Raw genomic sequence first — 20625 nt, 5'->3', positions numbered from 1 at the left:
AAATATTACAGGCTCATAGAAATTAAGGAGTACTTGGTATAATACAAAACCAGAATTCAACAAATCCTTAAGTTCAATTTACAAAAAAGTTTGTTGCATTGTTGTGTGTGTATAATTTTTCACTGATAAATTTGTTGCGTGGAAAGCAGAAAAGGGAATGAGGGATTATTGATTTCATGGGGATGTGTTCTCCCTCTTCCCTTCCCCCCAACCCAAAACTCAGAACTTCCTCCTCCCCCATTCCCTGTTCTGGCAGCAAACTGCATAGTTTCTGAGCCAATTGTGTTTTCGGGTAAGTCAGATGATCCTGTTCCCCCTTCCTGTTAACTTTCAGCCTGTGCCTTTCCCTAAAATTGAGACTATGGGTTTCCTGCATGCTCTTTTGCTGCTGCTCCTATGTGCAGGTAAGGAGAGTGGGAAAAGAAAATAAAGATCATAATGATCTTATGGAAAAGGGGGCAGGGGGAGGATAGTGCTGTTCAGACTGAGGTACTTGGATGGGCATCCTCTTTTTCTTCTTTATCTGTCTTTTTATGTCCCTGTCTCTGTGTTTTTCCCAATAGGCTTGTCTATCACTGCTCCCTCCTGTTCCAGGAATGTGAAGATTTTAGGTGGCAACTTTACTCTCAGCAATGGTTGGGTCCCAGGAAGCCTCCTCATTTATACCTGCCCTTTAGGGCGCTACCCATATCCTGTATCCAGTCAGTTGTGCAACAGCAATGGACAGTGGAAGTCCCCAGGACGCTCTGAGGTCACCAAAGCAGTATGCAAATGTGAGGGGACACATGTTTTGGTCAATTGTAGTACTGACCTCTTCCTCAGAATCAGCCACCTCCTAATTCTATCACCTGACTCTCTTCCAAATTTCCACTCCAGCTCCTTGACTCCTTGGCCCTATTCTTGACACTGTGGCTTACCAGAACCTAGGCATTTTCTTTCCCTAAAGGTTTCCAACTCTCCTCCCAGCATGCCCCACTCTCCTGTAACTTAGTTCAATGAAGTATTGATTAAATTCCATCTCTGTGTTCAGCACTCTACTAGTGTGTCAAGTATGCCTTCCTTTACCTCAGCATACATCATTGTTTTCTTTCCCCAGATGTGCGCTGTCCAGCTCCTGTTGCTTTTGAGAATGGGGTCTATAGTCCCCGGCTGAGCTCTTACCCCGTGGGTGGCAATGTAAGCTTTGAGTGTGAGGATGGATACATCTTGCGTGGTTCTGTCGTGAGGCACTGCAGACCCAATGGGATGTGGGATGGAGAGACAGCTATATGTGATAGTGGAGGTGATTATCTGAGGGCACCTGTGATTTGGGAGGGGCAGGGAGGAAAGGCTGTGTGGTTGGGTGACATCACAGGAGAATCTAGAGGGAAGAAATGGTCTATGTTTCAATATTAACTGCTGCATTGCATTTTTTGAATTCTTTGAGGTGTTGTGCCACAATTCCCTTTTATTGTCCTGACTCAGTTTCCCTAAATTGTTCTGCCTCAGATTCCCTTAATTATTCTGCCTCAATCCCCTTAGTTGCAACATCCCCTCTAGTTCATTAGGATTGATATAACTGAGGACTAGTTACTCTAAGGTTATAAATTGTAAATGTGTAAACTCAAGATAAGGGGGAGTTCAGATTTCTTGGCTCCTAACTCCTCCTAAGTCATCAATTTATGGTCCTACTCCCCAATCTGTCAAAAGTGGATTGATGGTCCCTGCCTGGAGATTCCCATTCACCAGAGTTTGGACTCCACCATGCTTTGTGTAACTGAACTTGGAGACAAGGGCATATATGTCATTGAGAACTCACATTTTGGATGCCTTGGACATCAGTCCTGGGGGCATCATGCCCCTAGCACAATCTGTCCCTCTCAGAAATCCAAATAAAATATTAAAAACTCTCTCATCTCTATCTTGCCTCAGTTTCTCAGGCATTACATTGGCAGTTATACTGAGGTCTTGTAAATTCTAGATATTATATAATGGAAGGGTTTATTTGATCAAGAGAATCAGATGAGGAGTTCTAGATATAACAATAACTCAATTAATATGGTGTTTTAAGGTTTGCAAAGTAAAGTATCTTCAGGGAAAATGTTTGGGGTTCTAGGCTACCAAGGGAACTATGGCTGTCCTCAAGTCCTGTGCATCGAGACATTGGCCATAAATGTAGGTGAAGCAGGTTGTCACTCATGTGGTATGACTTGAGAAGGCACCATTCTTTCTTTCAGAAACATCAATCTTCCTGTCAGTCTTTCTACCATAATAGCTTAATTGCTTTGAGTCTTGAAGACTTTTGTTTGAGAGAGTCCTCTAATGAAATGCAAAAAGGGGGTAGGAAGGCATTAAAAGCTTTATTTACTACTATGTTAGGTATCCATTAATACCTTAGCGGATGGCCATGTGAGAGCAAGTGCCTGAAGAAGTGGTAGTTATAGTAACTGGTACAAGAAAGTGTGGAAGACAGAGGGAAAGATTTTGGTGGAGTTTCTGGGAGGACATTAGATATAAACTTCCTCTTGATTTTGCCTAGATTTGGCAGGTTGTCTTGCATTGGTTTATACACAATTACACATGCATTTTTAAATGTATAGTTATAAAAATGTGTATGTATATATATATATGTGTATATATATATATACATATATATACATATATATCTCAATGTGGAATAATAGAAAGAGCACTGATTCCAGAGTTCAGATCCAGCCTTCTGATCTTTATGCTTATGTGTAAATAAGGGTGTTGAACTAGATGGCTTCTGGGATTCATATTCTAAAGCTGTAACCCTGTGTCTTTAGGAAGCCCTAAGGAAAGTATGTATTTCTAGATGTAGTTTTAGATTTTTCAAGAGATGACTGTGTACCATATGAAACACTCATAGAATTGTGAGGGAGATTAAAGAAGAGAAGGAAAAAAAAGAATGAAAAAAGAACCTGGGAACTTAGGGTTGTCTCCTTTTTTTTTGTTGTTGTTGTTTTGTTTTTGTTTTTGTTTTTCTCTTTTTTCTGTTTACATATAGCCGGACATTGCCCAGATCCTGGAATTCCAATTGGGACTGTGAGGACAGGATATCAATTCAATGTTGGTAATCGGGTGAAGTATCGTTGTTCAGAGAAGCTGATCATGATAGGTTCCGAGGAACGAGAATGCCAGGGGAATGGAGTCTGGAGTGGGACTGAACCCATTTGCAGATGTGAGTAGCAAGTCTCTACCCTCTCTCCTCCCTTTACTTTTCAGCTCAATAAGAAACTCTCGCCTATGCATAACAATTTATAGTTTACGCTGCATTTTCATATTTCATTTATATCCATTTGATATAGACTAAGGCTTAGAAGGGATGGTACTAATCAGAATGGCAAATCCAAAGCTCAAACTCAAGTCTCATAATTTCAAGTTCTTTTCCCTATATTCCACTGGCTCTTGTGCCTCCTCAAAACCAGAAATCTTTCCTCCTAACTAATGACAGAGAAACTGACACAAGACAGAGATTGGTTTTTAATCTTTTAATGTGGAGAGTTTAGACTAAGTGACCAAATGGACTCATGTTCAAAATTGTTCGGCCTGGAGTAACTGAGGCACAGACTTTATATAGGATTGTAACTAGCAAAGTAGGCAGGTGATACAGAAGCAAAAAAAATGCAGTTAGATTATCAGGCAGCTGTTATAACAAGAAAAATATATTTCTCACAGCCTAAAGCAATAACAATGATGGGAATGGGCTTGGGATGTATACATAGTAAGAATGAAAGCAATAACAGGATGCATACAATGATGGGAATGGGCTCAAGGGGACCTTCCAGGGTCAATATTTTCGGAGAACAATGACTGATATTATCTGTAGAAGCACTTCACAGGTGTGATGCCCAAGTAAGCAGAAGAACAGAAATAGGCAAGGTCACTCTATGGTCAGGCTTCTCACTTTGATCACACTTTGTGTGAGGCAGCTAAGTTCAGGTTCTCATGAGAAACTTAGAGGGTGCTTTTCGGTTCTGCATAATAACAAATCTTTCCTATAATCATGAATCGAACCCAAGCATCCCTATTTCTAAGAGTAGCTAGGTGGTGTCATAGTGAATAGAACATTAGACCTGGATTCATGATAATCAGGTCTGAGTTCAAACGCTAACTAGCTGTGTGTACCTGGGCAAGTCACTTACCCCGTTTGCCTCAGTTTCTCATCTGTAAAACGAGATGGAGAAGGAAATAGCAAACCACTACATATCTTTGCCAGGAAAACCCCAAATGGGATTACAAAGAGTTGTTCACAACTGAACAACAAAATCCCTCCTTTCCTACAGCTTCCTACTCCTATGATTTCCCTGAAGATGTGGCTCCAGTTCTGGACACCTCCTTTTCTCAACTTCTTGGTGCCACCAATCCCCTGATGCAAAAATCTGGTAAGAGCTGGGGGAGGGGACAGAACCGGGGTGAAGAGGATGGAGAGAAGGTAAGCCTGAGGGAAAGGGAGTGGAGCTGGTCTAGAATGCAGAGGTGGAAGGCATAGCCTAAGAGTGAGAACAACAGCTCCATGGACAGTCTTGGAGAAGAGAGCTGTTCTTAGAAAAGGGAAGGGAGAAGTGGTATAATTGCAGGACCTGTAAAATGTAAAACAATGAGGTGATATTTAAATTTATTGGCTTGGTAAAACAAAAGAACTTCCCAGGCCTCTTAAATCAAGGGAAGGTGGGAAATGGGGGTCTAACCCTTCCTTCTTTTCTACATTACCCATGTCCCTCCATCCTACTTTTTCCCCAGGCGATTTGGGCCGGCGCATCCAGATCAAGAGGGAAGGCCACTTGAATCTTTACTTGCTCCTTGATTCTTCCCAGAGTGTCAGTAGGGAAAACTTTGACGACTTCAAAGAGAGTGCTCAACTTATGGTAGACAGGGTCAGGAACTGGGGTCAAGATGAACCTCATATTATCTGTCTCTCTTCTTTTGAAATATTACTTTAAATCTACCTCTAGAAGTCTCTCAGATGGAGCTCAAATAAATCTGATATCTGTCATAGCCCTTAAGGATGCCAAGTAAACAGTTTTACATTGAATACTCATTGATGCACATTGTTTTGTATGTTTTGTATGTATGTAATACATATGTATTGTATAATCTCAAGTTATCTCTTGATTTTCTTTCTCTGTCTCTCTCTCTGTCTCTCTTTTTAAAGTGTGTGTATTTTCAGCTAGATCATTCAGAATGTCTAATTCAGTGCTTTTCTCATGGGGTGCTTAGTAAGTATCTGTTAACTTACTAATAATGATGAAATGAGCATGTTGGACTAAATTCCCTTACAGTCCTGACATTCTAAGGCTCTGCTCCATCTTTCTATTTGGGGTTTCATTTACTTATGTCTTTCTCCCTCTCCCTTCCTTCTTCCTCTTTCTCACTCTCTCCTTCTGTCCTTCCCTTCTGCTTTCCTCCCGTTTTTCTCTCACTCCTTCTTCCTCTTTCTCTTTTATCCTCTTCTCTCTCCCCTTTCCCCCTCCTTTTTCCCTCCTTTTTCTCTCTATTTTGTAGGTTCTCATTATATTCTTTCCCCTTCTGGTTTATCCTCCCACAGATCTTCAGCTTTGATGTTAATGTCAGCATTGGTATTGTCATTTTTGCTAAGACTTCCAAAGTCATCTTGTCTGTCACTCACAAAGATTCTCAGCAACAGACTGAAATAGCCAAAAAGATAGAGGAGATCAAGTATGCAGGTAAAGATTGGAGGGGGTTGACGGGAAGAAAAGATGAAAGAGGGATGTGCTACTTCAGGTGGGGAGGACTGAGAGCACAATTGGGAATGGTTCTGGTTCAGTATACTCTCTGGCTGGAAAAGTTTTGGACTAGATGAAGAAAAAGCATTGTCTCTTAGTGGCGTGGCATGAGATTACACTGGGAATAGTATGGTCTCAGCTTCCAAATACAAAATCTATTTGTTAGAGATGTTATAGAAAAGGTTTCCTCCCAGGTACAGTACAGAACAGAGACCATCTGAGGTCCCCAATTACTTTGACATTTTGTGATTCTATGTATTCCTGCTTTCAACTCCTTCATGAAAGTCAAAGGAGGATCAGTGAAACTTGCCATGGAGTTAGGTTTCAAAAGAAGGGAAGAATTCAACTGAAGATGGGGATGTTCAGTTCAGGCACAAGGCATTGTGTCAGCAAAGATACTGGGTACCTTTGAGAAAAGGTGATACCAGTTGACAGTGGAATTTTACATTCCCTGGATGTTGCAGATAGGGATTGTCTAAGTAGGCAAGCAGCATGCTATAAGGCTAGGTTCTTAGTAATTGAAGATAGATTATGTAGAGCACTGAATCCTAGGATCAGGAGTTAATAACAACTCACATTTATATAGCACAAAATATAAACTCACATTTATATAACACAACAGGATTCTTCCCATTGAGTAGGTTACAAATCTATTAATATTACTTATAGATGTGCAGACTAATATGTGTCTTGCTGAAGATCATGCAGCTAATAAAATCCCAGATGGTATTTAAATTTAAATTTTCTCAATGCAATGTACCTTTCCTATCTACTAGGCACTGCTGCCTAAGAGACTACAGGACACCATATTGGGATCTTTTGGTTTTTATTATGACTTGGGGCAATAGTAGTTATGTAATAAGTACTTAGTTTCAAGTTCAACTATGATGAGGCCTTTGATTTGGAGTGGGAAATGGAATTGGAGTTTTGCTAGAACCACAAGATTCTAAGTTCCAGAGCAGGCATCCTAGAAGGACATTTCTTGTTCCTTAATATGCTTCCCCAGATATGGCAGGTAAGATTTTTCTGAGGGATTTCCTCCCCTTTGCTGATTCTAGATCCAGACATTGGAACTGGAACCAACATCTACAGAGCCCTAATGCAAATCTATGAAATGATGAATAATGAAATGGCCGTTTATGGCACAAGGCAGAAGGAGTGGGATGAAATCCGACATGTCATCATCCTTTTAACAGATGGTGAGTGTGCCTAGATCTTGATGGATGATCTTAAAATTTAGAACACAGGAACAGATCAGAAGCAAGGAGAGGTAAAGAGTTTTGATACGGTGTTTAAAGGAGAAGAAATTAAGGCTTCCAGTAAGTGAAGAAGATATGAGCATTGGAGATGTCTCCAAGACTCTGAGACTTACTTAGGAATTCTATTTTGCTGACTCTCAGGAGATCCATGAATTCCATACAAACTAACTCTTTTCACTTTTATTATAATAATCTGTCCGCCATCCAAGTATTTATTAAGCACTGACTGTGCCTTAGGCTTTCTGAGATTTGGCAACTATGTGGGGAATAGAGTGCAGAGGGTCAAAATCTGAGGCAAGAATACCAATGAGGAGACTATTATGACATTCCAGATAAGAAGGGATGACAACCTGAAGTAGGGTGAGGCTGTATGAGCAGAGAGCTATTAATAATAGCTTGAAATTCTGTAATACTTAAGACATAGGTCAGGCCTGGTCAGTGCTTTTCCTCACTACAACTTTGTGAGGTGAATGGTGGTAAGTTGTATCCATTTTTATGGATGAAGGAAAGGAGAAATGACTTGTCCAAAGTAATACAACTAGGCATTTTCAGGAGTGGGGATAGGATTTCAAGTGTCTAAATCCTGCCCTCATTCTTCTATGCCTTTCATCCCTGCTTTAGGAAAGTCCAACATGGGTGGCTCTCCAAAACCAGCTATAGAAAAGATTGAAGAAGTTTTGAACATAAAGGCAGAGAGGAAAGATTTTCTGGGTGAGTATCCAATTTCTCCCTCTATTCACAGCATCCTTCCTTATATTGCTTTTGCATGGAGTTCTTGTCACTTTACAAAGGACAGCTGTGATTGTGCTTTATGGCCAGTGTTTCTGTAAGATAAATAATTCTGAATACCTTGATGGGTCAATTGAAAAAAATTTTTTTAATTGAGAACCTACTATGTTTAAGATATAGATTCTCCTCCATCTCTCAGTGGGAGTTACTCTTCTTTCAGGGTTTAACTCAGATTCTGTTTCCTCTTTTATTGCTCCAGCAGGAAGTTTTTGGTCCTCAAATATTCCTTAACCACTTTGTATCTTTTTCTTGCCCATTCCCTGACATTTTCCAGTTACTTTTCATTTTTGAATTCACCTTCCTATCTTTGCAAGAGCCTTGCACATTTGAGCCTTGCTCAATAAATTAGGGATTTGAATTTAAGGAGCTGTATTAGGGGCTATAGGATAGGCACAAGGATAACAACAATAATCTGGCATCTATATAGGGCTTTAAAGTTTGCAAAACATTTTACATACTATCTAATTGAATCCTTACCCTGTGTAGTAAGTACAAACAGTCCCATTTTACAGAAGAGAAAACCAAGGTTGAGAGATTTAAGTTACTTGTCTATTGTCACAGTGCTAGTGATGAGGTCTAGATATGGGGTACCTAAGCCCTAATTTCAAGGGCTTAACTGAGGTCTAGTGGCAGGTTCGGGGTACAGGAAGTCAAATAGAGCTCCTCTGCAACCCCATTGGATTTGGCGCAAGGATACGGAGTTAAATGAGGTCTAGTAATGACAGGAGTCCCCTACAAAGGAATTTACATGCCCCAAAACCTAGATTGATAAAAGAGGTTTATTATGGGGTTTGGAAGTAAGGTTAAAGTCTAGTTAAGGAAATAAATGAAGATAGAGAGAGGAAGGCATCGGACACAGGGTTCTAGTGGACAGAGATCCCTGGCATACCAGGCATAAGGCTGGTATGTTTGGAACCTCTGCAAAGAGAGGGCTCTTATAAGTAGAGATTTAGCTAAAGGGGCCTCTGGGTGGAGTCCCAAGTTGGCTCCCCACTGGATTTTGCTTGGTGGAGGTTGGGAAACTTGAGCAGATCATTAGAATGGGGGCTGGGACAGGCCTGGATCTTCTATTGGAATTCAAAGGAATGGTTTTGACCAGGATTTATGAATCAAAAGGTCCTAGCTTCCTGGATTGATAATGCATCAGCTAGGAAGGGTTGGGAATCAAAAAGAGAGGAATGAATCAGTTCTTAAAGGGACCACAACCCGCATCACTAGTATTAGAGGGAAGATTTTTTATTTTACTTTATTTTTATTATAATAACTTTTTATTGACAGAACCCATGCCAGGGTAATTTTTTACAACATTATCCCTTGCACTCACTTCTGTTCCAATTTTTTTTCCCTCTCTCCCTCCACTCCCTCCCCTAGATGGCAAACAGTCCTATATATCAACAGTTCTATGTATGTTAAATATGTCGCAGTATATCCTAGATAGAATATATGTGTGCAGAACCGGACAGTTCTCTTGTTGCACAGAAAGAGTTGGATTCAGAAGATAGAAATAACCCAGGAAGAAAAACAAAAATGCAAACAGTTTACACTCATTTCCCAGTGTTCCTTCTCTGGGTGTAACTGCTTCTGTCCATCATTGATCAATTGAAACTGAGTTAGGTCTCTTTGTCAAAGAAATAGAGGGAAGATTTGAACCCATTTTTTTTCCTAATTCCAAAATCCATTCCTCAGTCAACAAACATTTATTAAGCACCTACTATAAGCCAGGTATTGTGCTAAACATGGAGAAACAAAGAGACACAAACTTTAATTGTATTCACTGTGCTACTCTGTAACCACAAGGTATGACCTAATAAGGAGAAATAGAGTATTTTAGTGTTAGTTTGTGTTATTTTCACTTTGTACTTTCTAAATGTTTTGGCCCCGGCTGTGGGATTTGTGGTTTAGGAGAAACAATCAGATATTGAAAGATGTTTCGTTACTAGTTTTCTAGTTGGGAGAAATCTTATAGATAAGAGAAAGTCCTAAAGGGCAGCATCTAATGCAACATTGTAGTTTTATTCAGTGTTACAAATGCTTCATAGTTATAGCTATTTCAATGACAATATGGGGGTGTGTGATCCCTCTGATGCCACGGGTGTGTGGTAAATGTTTAAATCTGGTTGTGGGGAGGAGGAACAGGAAGAAAAGGGGGAAGAGATAGTGGATGGGAATGTATAGTGGACACTTTAAGGTTTAATCTGCATTATTAATATTTTCCCCATTATTTTCCTAAATCTAGACAATTAACAGAACAAGAAATCAAGCCCTGGTTTGTTTTCTATTTCTGAGATATAAATGCTCATCTGAAAATTTAATAGTTCTCTCTAGCATACTTCTGAAATCCCAGTGGCATAATGTGATTTTACTTACCTTAGAGATAAGCTAGGAATATTAAGCAGATATCACACTTCATTGAGCAGGGTTAGCTTTCTAAGGATTTCAAGCTCTTCCATGGAAGAGCTCCTTGTCTTTGATTCTAGAGCTTTCTCTTTAAATTATTTTCCAACCTTTTCTGATTTCTAAACTCATTTTGGGTAGCTAGGTGATACAGTGGATAATGTGCTGGCCCTGGAGTCAAAAAGACTCATCTTCCTGAGTTCAAACACACTAGGCTTGTGGCTTCTACCTGTGTGTTGGAGCTTATTCCTTATAAACACACCAGTTGCCTGCTATGATGGACAGCTTCCTTTATTACATATTTGACATGACCCAAGAATTTTGAATCATCTTTTTTGCTCTCCACCAGACATCTATGCCATTGGTGTGGGGAAACTGGATGTAGACTGGAAAGAGCTGAATGAACTGGGGTCAAAGAAGGATGGAGAGAGGCATGCCTTCATTCTCCCAGACTCCAAAGCCCTCCTCCAAGTTTTTGAGAATATGCTGGGTGAGTGAACTTTACCCTCCTAAGAGCCAAAACCCAGGTGACCAATATATGACATATGGGTCATATGTGTTCCAATTTCCCCTCTGCCCATCTCATACTGCCCTCCTCCTTCTTCAGGTGTTTGAGATTGTTTACAAAAAGGTCATTTTTGTTTGTTTGTTTTTACCTAATTAGATGGATCTGATGAGCTACTAGACAGTAGAACCTAACAACCTAACTACTAATACTTTTAGGTTACTGATCCCACCCTGTGACCCCTTCCTTTTATCCTGATGTCACTTATGCTAAGAGGCCCAGATCAATTAGTGATTATAACCATAAAAAAGTGTGATGATGTACCTTAACTTTTTTGGGAAAAAAGATGTTTACCACTAATCTGGGAAAAGGACAACACCCTTTTCAAGTATTTCTTTCTCATTCCTACCCTTCACTCTGTCACCTTGTTCACAGATGTCTCCAAATTTGTAGACACCATCTGTGGTGTGGGAAATATGTCAGCCAATGCTTCATTCCAAGAGAGGACACCCTGGCATGTCATCATTAAGGTAACAGCCAAATTCTTTATCCCTGAAGATGCAGAAGAAGACAGAGTAGAAGGACTGTACAGCATGCCCCCAAAGCTGATATGGTCCTCTTTTGCAGCCCAGCAGCAAGGAGACGTGTCGTGGGGCACTTATCTCTGATCAATGGGTTCTGACTGCAGCCCACTGCTTCCATACACATAATAACACCAGGTTGTGGAGAGTCACTGTGGGTAAGGAGAGTAGGGAAAGGAACTTCTAACCATAGAGGCCCCAGGCTGTAGTTTCAACACTCCCTTTCTCTCCCAGAATTCTCTCAGAGATATAAGAGCTGAGCTCCTCAATCTACTACTCTATATTCCTAGGAGATCCTAAGTCAAAGAGGGGTAGAGAGATGCAGATTGATCAGTGGTTCGTTCCAGAGGAGTACAATGTTTATGCTAAGAAGGAGCAAGGAATTTCTGAGTTCTATGGTAGTGATATTGCTCTGCTGAAGCTGACTGAGAAGGTCAAGATGTCCAGCCATGCCAGGTACAAAAGCCAGGGAATGTCTCAGCCAGTGGAAAGAAAAGACAGAGTCCTTGGACAGGCCTCTTCTGATTCTTCTCTTCTTCCCCAGACCCATCTGTCTTCCTTGTACCGTGGGGGCCAACTTGGCTCTTCGCCGTTCGCCAGCCAGTTCTTGTTTTGACCATGGTAATGTGGGAGGCAGGGAGAAAGGTGCCCAAATCTCAGGGGACTCTGAAAGAGCAGTTAGAAAAAGGACTGGGGAGGAATTGGAGAGGGGGGGATAGAGATATACATAGAATCCTGGGATCTGGTGTGAGGGCTGTTGTGAAGATGGTGCCTTTCTCTCTGGCTCGCAGAGAAGGAACTTTTGAAGAAAAACAAAATCCCAGCTCATTTTGTTTCATTGGATGATCAGATAATGGACATTGTTCTCAAGGAAGAAAATGAGGTGAGGACCCAGAAGGAAATTTGGTAAGGTGGGAAGTGATGGGTGAAGAGAAATGGGCAAGAGAGGTCAAGGCTGTCTTCAGACTAAGCTCTCTACTGTGGTAGACATAGGTATATGCCCTCAAAACTTGACCCCACCACCTTCCTGTGATCTCCCAACTGCCAGGTTTTCCCTTTCCTTCAAGGGTCATTGGAGAGACAATGGAGAGTTAACTTCACTATTTTAAGATATGGATTGGAACCCTAATTTTAGTACTTGGCAACTTTGGAAAAGTCACTTAAAACTTTCTGGTCTCAGTTTCCTCATTTGTTAAAAAGTGAGATTGGACTCTTTAAGTTTCCTTCCAATTTAAAATCTTTTGGCTCTGAGTCTTTGCAGCCTATCTCCCTAACATTCCCTTCCTTTCCCTCTCCCCCTTCCCCATCCCTATTCTAGCGAACAAGCTGCCTCCAAGCTGTCTCCCAAGCCAAAGATCTTTTCCCTAACCTCACTGATGTGAAAGAGGTGGTGACTGACCAATTCTTGTGTAGTGGCACTGGAAATGAAGCATCGCCTTGCAAGGGTGAGTGTAGAAGACTGTAAGGTACCTGGGGAATGAAGGAGTCAGAAGGAGGCAGAAGACCAATCATTTTGGTCAGGGTTAATTATGGGAATGGTTGGCTCATGTCATGGAATGATGGAGCCTGGGGTGAGAGGGGAAAGTTGCATGGGAGCTGGATTGATGAAACCCCTTTCTTCCTTCCCATTTTTGGCAGGAGAATCTGGAGGGGCAGTTTTCCTTCAAAAGAGGTACAGATATTTTCAGGTGAGGAGACTAAGGAAAAGGAGTAATTGGGTTTGCCTCTGGAATAGAGAAATAGAGAATATAGGGTTTCTACTAGAAAGTGGGATAGGAACACTAGGTTAAATGCAACTTTGAAGAATGGGTAGGATTGAGTTAACTTCTCACCAAATTTTCTTCTCTATTTAGGTGGGTGTGGTGAGTTGGGGTCTACATAATCCATGCTCCTCAAAGACAACAAATAGTGCCTTGAAGTCAACAAACCAAAATGAGGTGAAACGCAAGCCACCTCCAGTTGGCAGTCAAGCCCGTGATTTCCACATCAATGTCTTTCGACTTCAGCCCTGGTTGAGGCAACATCTAAAAAATGTCTTACGCTTTCTGCCTCTTGGGCCAGCCTCCTGAATCCTTACCTTCCCAATGTTTAGCTACTAACCTTCAAATCTCAAGTCCCTTTGATCTCAGCCTATCCTTTATAGCCTGGTTTCTAGCCCTAGCTGTCTTACTGTTTGGATTATAGCCCTTCTCTAGCTTCCTTCTACAGCTTTACTCTCTATTCTTTTCTATTACCTACCTCTTCTAGGCTGGATTTTCCCAATTATGAAATTAATAAATTTTTGATATTTCACCATACTCCCATTCAGTCTTCATCTGTCTGGAGCAGAATTAGGTTGTGGTTAGAGTAAGTGGGTGGTGATGGGGAAAACCACTGAAAAGATTCCAGGAATGAGGAGAGGGCAAGAGGTTAGAGACCTTGATAGACAAACAGTCTATGGACTCTGTCCCCATTACCCAGACCAGAAAGGAAAAGCTCAGGGCTGTCAGGGGAGGGTAGCTGGCTTTATGGGGAATCATTATGGGGAACTGGGAGGAGGGCCTGGGGTTGGGCTAAGAGCTCAGGGCTAGGGAATTTGAAACTCTGGATCCCAAACTCCTGGGCAGTAAAGGGAGGGACTTGTATAGTTTCAGTTCCTTGGCTGCCTATGAATAGGGCCTCAAAGCAAACACACACATACATTCCCCTTGGGCATTACCGAAAGTGATGCCAGGGGTGGGGCAAGCTGCAGGTGCCAAAAGAGATTGCATAAGGGGAAGCATGGGGGGGGTGGTGGTAAGAGGAGAACAGGAGCAATCTAGTTTGGGATTAGAGTTTGGACTTAAACATAGCTTTAGTCCCTGACAGATTCAGAGAGAGACAAACCCAACTTCCTCCTTATCCCAGGACCCTTTCCTCAGGGACCTCAGTTTTTCTGTTCATAAATTCCCCATTTCTTCCACCGAGTCAGAACGAAGAAGCCATATATATAGTTTCTATTCCCATAACTATGAAGAAAACATCATGTTCCTGGTTCTGTGTCCTTCCCTTGTTCCTAAGTACTGGTAAGTTATTTGCCTTATCTCCCATTGGATCACTGTTGCAGCAGAGTAGTTGAAGCTATTTGCCTTTCAAATCCTTTCAGTGTTCGTCCTGGATCCTGATGCCTCTTCAACTTACTAGTTCTATCACTTTGGAAACATATATACAGAGAGAGAGAGACAGAGAGAGAGAGAGAGAGAGAGAGAGAGAGAGAGAGAGAGAGAGAGAGAGAGAGAAGAAACATTTATGTGGGTGTATTTTCTGGATGCCAGTTTTCTCAGTTCTAAGATGAGGGGTTTGAAAATCCTATGATCCTTTCTCTCTAGGTGTGATCTCAGCACCATCTGAATCTTCTACTACCCAACCATGTCCTTTGGAGGGAGTAGAAATCTCAGGGGGCTCTTTTCAACTCCTGAAGAATGGGCAGTTTCTGGAATATGTGTGCCCATCTGGCTACTATCCATATCCTGTGAAGATACGTCAGTGCAAGCCATGGGGGTCCTGGAGCACCCTTCAGACTCCAAATAAGAAGATAGTTAAAAAAGCTGAGTGCAAAGGTGAGGAGGACTTGGGTGATGGGTGAGAGGGCTAGGGGTTAAGGTTAGGGTTGGGAGTAAAGTTAGGGCTGAGTTTAGGACTGAGGTTAGATTGAGGTCTGCCATTATAGTTAGGCTTAAAGTTTGGGTAAAGTTTGGTGACATGAGGTTTAAGTTGAGGTTAGCCTCAATAGCCTGGTCAATAGTCTGGCATTATTGCTTAGGATTGGTTCTGGACTACAGTCAGGGTTCCATTTGAGTACCAATTTAGGGAAAGGCTAGGGCACATGCTTTGATTAAATAGGACACAGAATTAGGTCAGAAAACTGGAGGTAGCATGCTTTGGAATCCTAATAGCAATCCTGATCTTACCCCAAATAGTAACCCCACTTTTAACCTCAGAGCACAAGATATCTTAAATCGACCTGGGTTAAATTCTGCCTCTAAAACTAGTTGTATGAGCTTGGGCAAAATCATTTTCTTCAACTGTAAAACTGGATACTTGGTATTATTTATATCAAAATTTTTGTGAGAAAAATTCTTTGCAAATCTTAGACTCCTATATAGAGAGGAATTATCATGGTTTATTTCTCTTTTTAAGCTACTGTAATAATAATTAAGGATCAGAATTGAATTAAGATTGAAGGAGAATTGTAGACATGTTTAGAGAGTAAGAAGAAGATTCTATTCTTGAGATAAGGTCTGCAAAAGCAAAGGGATCCCATCTGAGAATTTCTCTCTCCCTTCTACTCCCTACTGGCTTCTTCCCTTCTCTCTTTCTGCTCCTGAAGTAATCCAATGCCCAGGGCCTGAAGACTTTGAAAATGGTGATTTCTGGCCTCGAAAACACATCTACAACATAAGCGAACAGATTTTTTTCCATTGCTATGATGGGTATACCTTACATGGTTCTGCCAATCGTATCTGCCAACCGTCTGGCCGCTGGGATGGCTTTACAGCTATCTGTGATGATGGCGGTGAGTTCTCCCTTCCACAAAACTCTCCATCTTAGTTCCCTAGTTCTCTTGGTGATAGGATGGATCTCTCTCTGTCCCAAACATCATATGGGCTCAGCCTTGTTTCCCATGTCACAGACTTGAGACCTTATCTCCTTGAATTTCTGCAGCGGGGCACTGCCGGGATCCTGGCATCCCCATTGGTACAAGGAAGGCAGGCAGACAATACCGAATGGAGGATAGTGTAACCTACCACTGTGGCCAAGGGCTCACCTTACAGGGTTCCCAGAAGCGTACCTGCATGGAAGATGGATCCTGGAGTGGCACAGAGCCCTCTTGCCAAGGTGCCTCTTAAATCCTGCCTCATCTAACATTTACCCTGACTTTATTCAGACCCTATTATTCATAGCCCTGAACCACCTATAGCCACTCCCGCTCTTAATCCAAAATATACTGGTCCTCTGTCCTGATTTGTTCCTCCCCTCTAAGCCCTTCCTAGGACAATTTCTCTTCTACAATTTCACCTGCTTCCTCTTTTCCTAGAATATGGTCACTTCCTCATTCACCATTTTTTTATCTTAAAGACTCCTTCATGTATGATACCTCAGAGGAGGTGTTTGCTGCCTTCATATCCTCCCTGACAGAGACCATTGAAGGGGCTGATGCAGAAAATGAACATAACCCAGGTAAGTGTGTAGTTAGTTAGTGTGTGTGTGTGTGTGTGTGTGTGTGTGTGTGTGTACACATAACAGGAACTGGGCTGGGGGCAGTTTTTGGGATCCAAGAAGAGCATGTGAACCTAGGGACAAGGGGAGGTGGGCATACTGGGGTAGTGGTTTTCAAGCATTTTTGTTTTCCTCCCAGGAGAGCAGCACAAGCGGAAGATTGTCTTAGACCCCTCAGGATCTATGAATATGTATCTAGTGCTAGATGCATCAGATAGCATTGGCAAGAACAACTTTACAGGAGCCAAAAAGTGTTTTGCCAGCCTCATTGAAAAGGTGATGACTAGCAGCCTACACCTCCTTGGGTAGCCCACGACTGATCTTAAATCGACAAACATTTACTAAGCATTAATTAAGAAATCTTTGTAACAGGGGAGAAATTTTGGATAAGGCTCAGTTCCAGTCATCATGGAGCTTAGTTTCCTGGTGGGAGAAATGATTTTAATAACAATGTGAAATAGTGCATTAAAAGAGGTCCAAAACAAAATATTGTGTGTAGTCAGACAGGGAAGGTTCTTCTTGATTTACGTTGATGAGGAAAGGGTTCATAGAAGAAGTGGCAACAGAACTTGTTCTCTCTCAACCTGCCCATGCCTTTTTTCTCTCCCCTCATTGCATCATGCCACCTATTCCTAGATTCTCCCAAATTCTGCTGGCTTTAAGACCCCCTGTTCCTGAATCACCTATTAACCATGAGTGCTCTGGCTAACCCACCCAGTAGATTTTTCTTCCTATCACTTTTGAGCCATCCCAGAATCTTCTTTCTTTTGCTAGGTGGCAAGTTATGGGGTGAATCCACGATATGCAGTGGTGACCTATGCTACGGAGGCCAAAGCGGTGGTCAAATTATCAGATGATCAAAGCAGTGATGCAGACTGGGTCACCCAACAGCTGGAAAAGATCAAATATACAGGTCTAGTCAGTAGAACCTTGGGGGGTTGGAGATGTTCCTATGGGGACTCAGAAGAAATTAGCAACCATTACGGTGAGATCAGGAAGTCATATATGTAGATGGTTGGGTAGAGGGCATGGGGAAGAGGCAGGCTATCAGGTAGGGGAGAAGGAGAGGATATTTAAAAGTGTTAGGAGGTTGAAACAGAGGCTTGAGGGGAGGGGATAATGACCTTGTTCCTCCCTGCAGACCACCAGTTGAAGTCAGGAACAAACACAAAACGGGCGTTGATGTTGCTGTATGAGATGATGATCCTACAAGAGTCCAAAAATGACATTAACTGGAATAAAACACGTCATGTGATCGTGCTCATGACTGATGGTTAGAGGAAACTTCTCTCCATGGAAGTCTCCATCCCTTCCATTTTCCTTAAAGCTTAGATTCTGTGGACCCTCAGGTTATGTGACCCTCCAGCCCTCCTGAGTGATTCCCCAACTCTTTGGCCACTTCTCATTCCCCTCTGAATGATTCCTTTTGGCTTTATGACCACCCCTGGACTTTTTACTTCTCTTACCAATTAGAGAAGTCTAAAAGGACTCTTGTCTCTCAATGCTGCCATTTCTTTCCATTAGCTCTTGATGGAACTTTTAGCTGGCACATCTCAGTCTGCCTTGTCACTATTTTGAGAACAAAATCCCCACTTTCTTCAATACATGCAGGAAATTACAACATGGGAGGAAATCCTGTGGCAGCTATCGAGCAGATCCGAGAGTTTCTGGATATTGGAAAGAACCGTAAAAACCCAAGAGAAAATTATCTGGGCAAGTAGTCAAGCTTCTTTGAACAGTTAAAGACCCTGATGTCTGGAACAGATATTCCTTTCAGAGATTCAGGAGGTTCTCAAGCTTTGCTTTCATTCTTAGATGTCTATGTATTTGGGATTGGGCCTTTGGTGGACCAGGAGAAGATCAATGATTTGGCTTCAAAGAAGGATGGGGAAAGGCATGTGTTCAAGGTTAAGGACATGGAAGACCTGGAGCATGTCTTCTCCTTGATGATTGGTAGGAGCTTGGAAGAGGGTGGTACTACACAATGATGTAAGAATCTCAGCATCACTATACCTTCCAGCACTTCTATTTAATTCCAGAGATACTTTCTGATGTCTAATCTCCTTTTATCCTGATGAAACCTAAATTTTCCTTCTGCTGCAATTATTCATTCTCATTCCAGTCCCTATAACAGAATGGGACATTAACATCCTAACAGCATGAATTCATCTTCATCCAGGGAGCTAGTAGGCAACAATTCCCTAGTTTTCTTTCTCCCTTAGATGAAAGCAACACTCTGGGTCTGTGTGGAATAGCATGGGGACATCAGAAAGGTGGAAAATATGAAAGACAACCCTGGCATGTTGCCATTAATGTCATTGTGAGTGCTTGAGGATGGATTGGAGAAGTGGGGGAATTAAGGTTATTAAGGCGTATTTATAGCTAAGGGATATGACACCCTCTCTTCTATCCCACCCAATTTTGTTTACAGCGGCCTTCTGCAGGAAAGGAGACATGTAAGGGGGCTGTTGTGTCAGAATACTTTGTGCTAACGGCTGCTCACTGCTTCAACGTGGATGACCAAGCCCATTCCATTAAGGTCGATGCAGGTAGGGCAGTCCTGGTTCCCTAAGATTCTAGTTTTTAATTTCCCTCATTCTAACTTCTCAGTAAAATACTTCTGATCCATGGGAATTTCCTAATCACTTTTATACCCACCTGAATACCACCTCCCCATCCCTCACCTACTTCTGTTACTGTTGATCAGAGGCTGGAAAAGTCAAGACAGAATTGTAGATGAGGGCCAAAGCAGCACCTCTGAGATAACTTTCTGCCTACTATTTCCTCATTATTCCAGGTGGTATACAGAACAGGCAGGTGGATGCTGTCTATTTCCATCCCAATTATGACATCAATAAGAAAAAAGCTGAAGGAATTCCTGAATTCTATGACTATGACATTGCCCTTGTCAAGCTCAAGAAGAAGTTCATATTCTCAAAAGACCTCAGGTCAGAATCCCTGGGTCAAGAACAAGAATGGGCATTGATGGCTGGTGCCTAGAGTGGAGCACTAGTCCTGAATAGCATGATAGTCACTTGAGTCAGGCTCTCTCTCTCCTCCACAGACCCATCTGTCTTCCATGCACAGAGGCAACAAACCGTGCTTTAAGGCTCCCATTGTCAACCACATGTGAACAACAGGGTGAGATAAACAAGGCATCAAAAGATGAAAGGGGCCAACAGATGGATATGTAACAGAGAAGATTTGAGCTTGTTTTTTTTCCCCCCACCAGAAAAAGAACTGCTCCCTGAGAAGAATGTCAAAGCCCTGTTTGTGTTTGAAGACAAGAATAACATGTTACAAAAAGAAGTTTACATAAAGAATGGGGAGATGGTGAGGAGGGGGTGGGAGAAAACCCTGCAGGAGAATCCTAAAATTTCTTCTCCCACAAAACCTATCTCCTTTTATTGTGGCCCACACAGAAAGCCAGTTGTGAGGGAGATGCCCGAAAGGCCCAAGGCTATGAGAAGATAAAGCAGCTCTCTGATGTGGTAACTCCCCGATTTCTCTGCACTGGGGGAAACCAACCTTACGCTGATCCCAACACTTGTAAAGGCAAGAAAACTTCCTCTTCCAGCACCATTTTCTCCAAAATGTGATCATTTTCTATAAGCTTATAATTTGCCCCTTCTCCCTACAGGAGATTCTGGTGGTCCACTTATTATTCACAAGAAAAGTCGATTCATTCAAGTAAGTTTTTTTTTTCTGTTCCACCTTGGGAGGCAAAGTGTCCTCCTGAGTCTACAAATTAGCATAGTGGCTCAGTTCTAGTGGGCGAGAAAGATTCTGGGAAGGTTCTGCAAAATCTTCTTGAAATTTCCAGTGGGTGGCCAAATGGTCAACATATCCTTCCCCTAACTTTTCCCTAGGTGGGTGTGATTAGCTGGGGTGTAGAAGATGTCTGCAAGCACCCCAACAGAATCCCTCCCCCTCATGCTCGTGACTTCCACATCAACCTCTTCCGAGTATTGCCTTGGCTTCAGGAGAAACTGAAAGACGAGGATCTAGGATTCTTGTGAAAGATTTTCAACATGCCTGGGAAAATTAAAAAATGAAAAAAAGGCACTGCATTCATGCAATCATTCCTGTGTGTGATATCTGTGTATGTAGGG

At 42.0% G+C, this 20625-nt stretch overlaps 1 protein-coding gene across 4 annotated transcripts; it reads left to right on the top strand.

Moving 5' to 3' along the window:
* The first annotated feature begins 286 nt into the window (after positions 1-286).
* On the top strand, positions 287-20592 carry CFB (complement factor B). 4 transcript variants are annotated; one of them, XM_023502875.2, is made up of 33 exons: positions 293-404; positions 564-773; positions 1097-1282; positions 3008-3181; positions 4287-4385; positions 4744-4877; positions 5549-5687; positions 6806-6946; positions 7628-7717; positions 10539-10679; positions 11130-11224; positions 11322-11433; positions 11566-11731; positions 11820-11896; positions 12067-12158; positions 12594-12724; positions 13282-13286; positions 15624-15809; positions 15959-16132; positions 16373-16474; positions 16653-16789; positions 17288-17426; positions 17655-17786; positions 18125-18226; positions 18329-18466; positions 18736-18833; positions 18945-19062; positions 19311-19461; positions 19578-19654; positions 19746-19846; positions 19936-20068; positions 20154-20203; positions 20383-20592. In XM_023502875.2, exons 1-33 carry the CDS (start codon positions 302-304, stop codon positions 20530-20532), a joined length of 4083 nt encoding a protein of 1360 aa, XP_023358643.1. In that variant the 5' UTR covers positions 293-301; the 3' UTR covers positions 20533-20592. The 4 variants fall into 4 exon arrangements, with proteins under 4 accessions (XP_012404369.1, XP_023358643.1, XP_031821006.1 ...); XM_012548915.2 differs by lacking the exons at positions 15624-15809; positions 15959-16132; positions 16373-16474; ... (11 more) ...; positions 20154-20203; positions 20383-20592 and adding an exon at positions 12914-12963 and having other exon boundaries at positions 287-404; positions 12594-12720; positions 13129-13572; XM_012548917.3 differs by lacking the exons at positions 293-404; positions 564-773; positions 1097-1282; ... (12 more) ...; positions 12594-12724; positions 13282-13286 and adding exons at positions 14040-14319; positions 14623-14853.
* The last annotated feature ends 33 nt before the right edge of the window (positions 20593-20625 follow it).

The sequence above is a fragment of the Sarcophilus harrisii genome, chromosome 4, assembly GCF_902635505.1.
Source record: "Sarcophilus harrisii chromosome 4, mSarHar1.11, whole genome shotgun sequence".
NCBI classification, from domain to species: Eukaryota; Metazoa; Chordata; class Mammalia; order Dasyuromorphia; family Dasyuridae; genus Sarcophilus; species Sarcophilus harrisii.
This window is presented reverse-complemented; position numbering and strand designations above follow the sequence as displayed.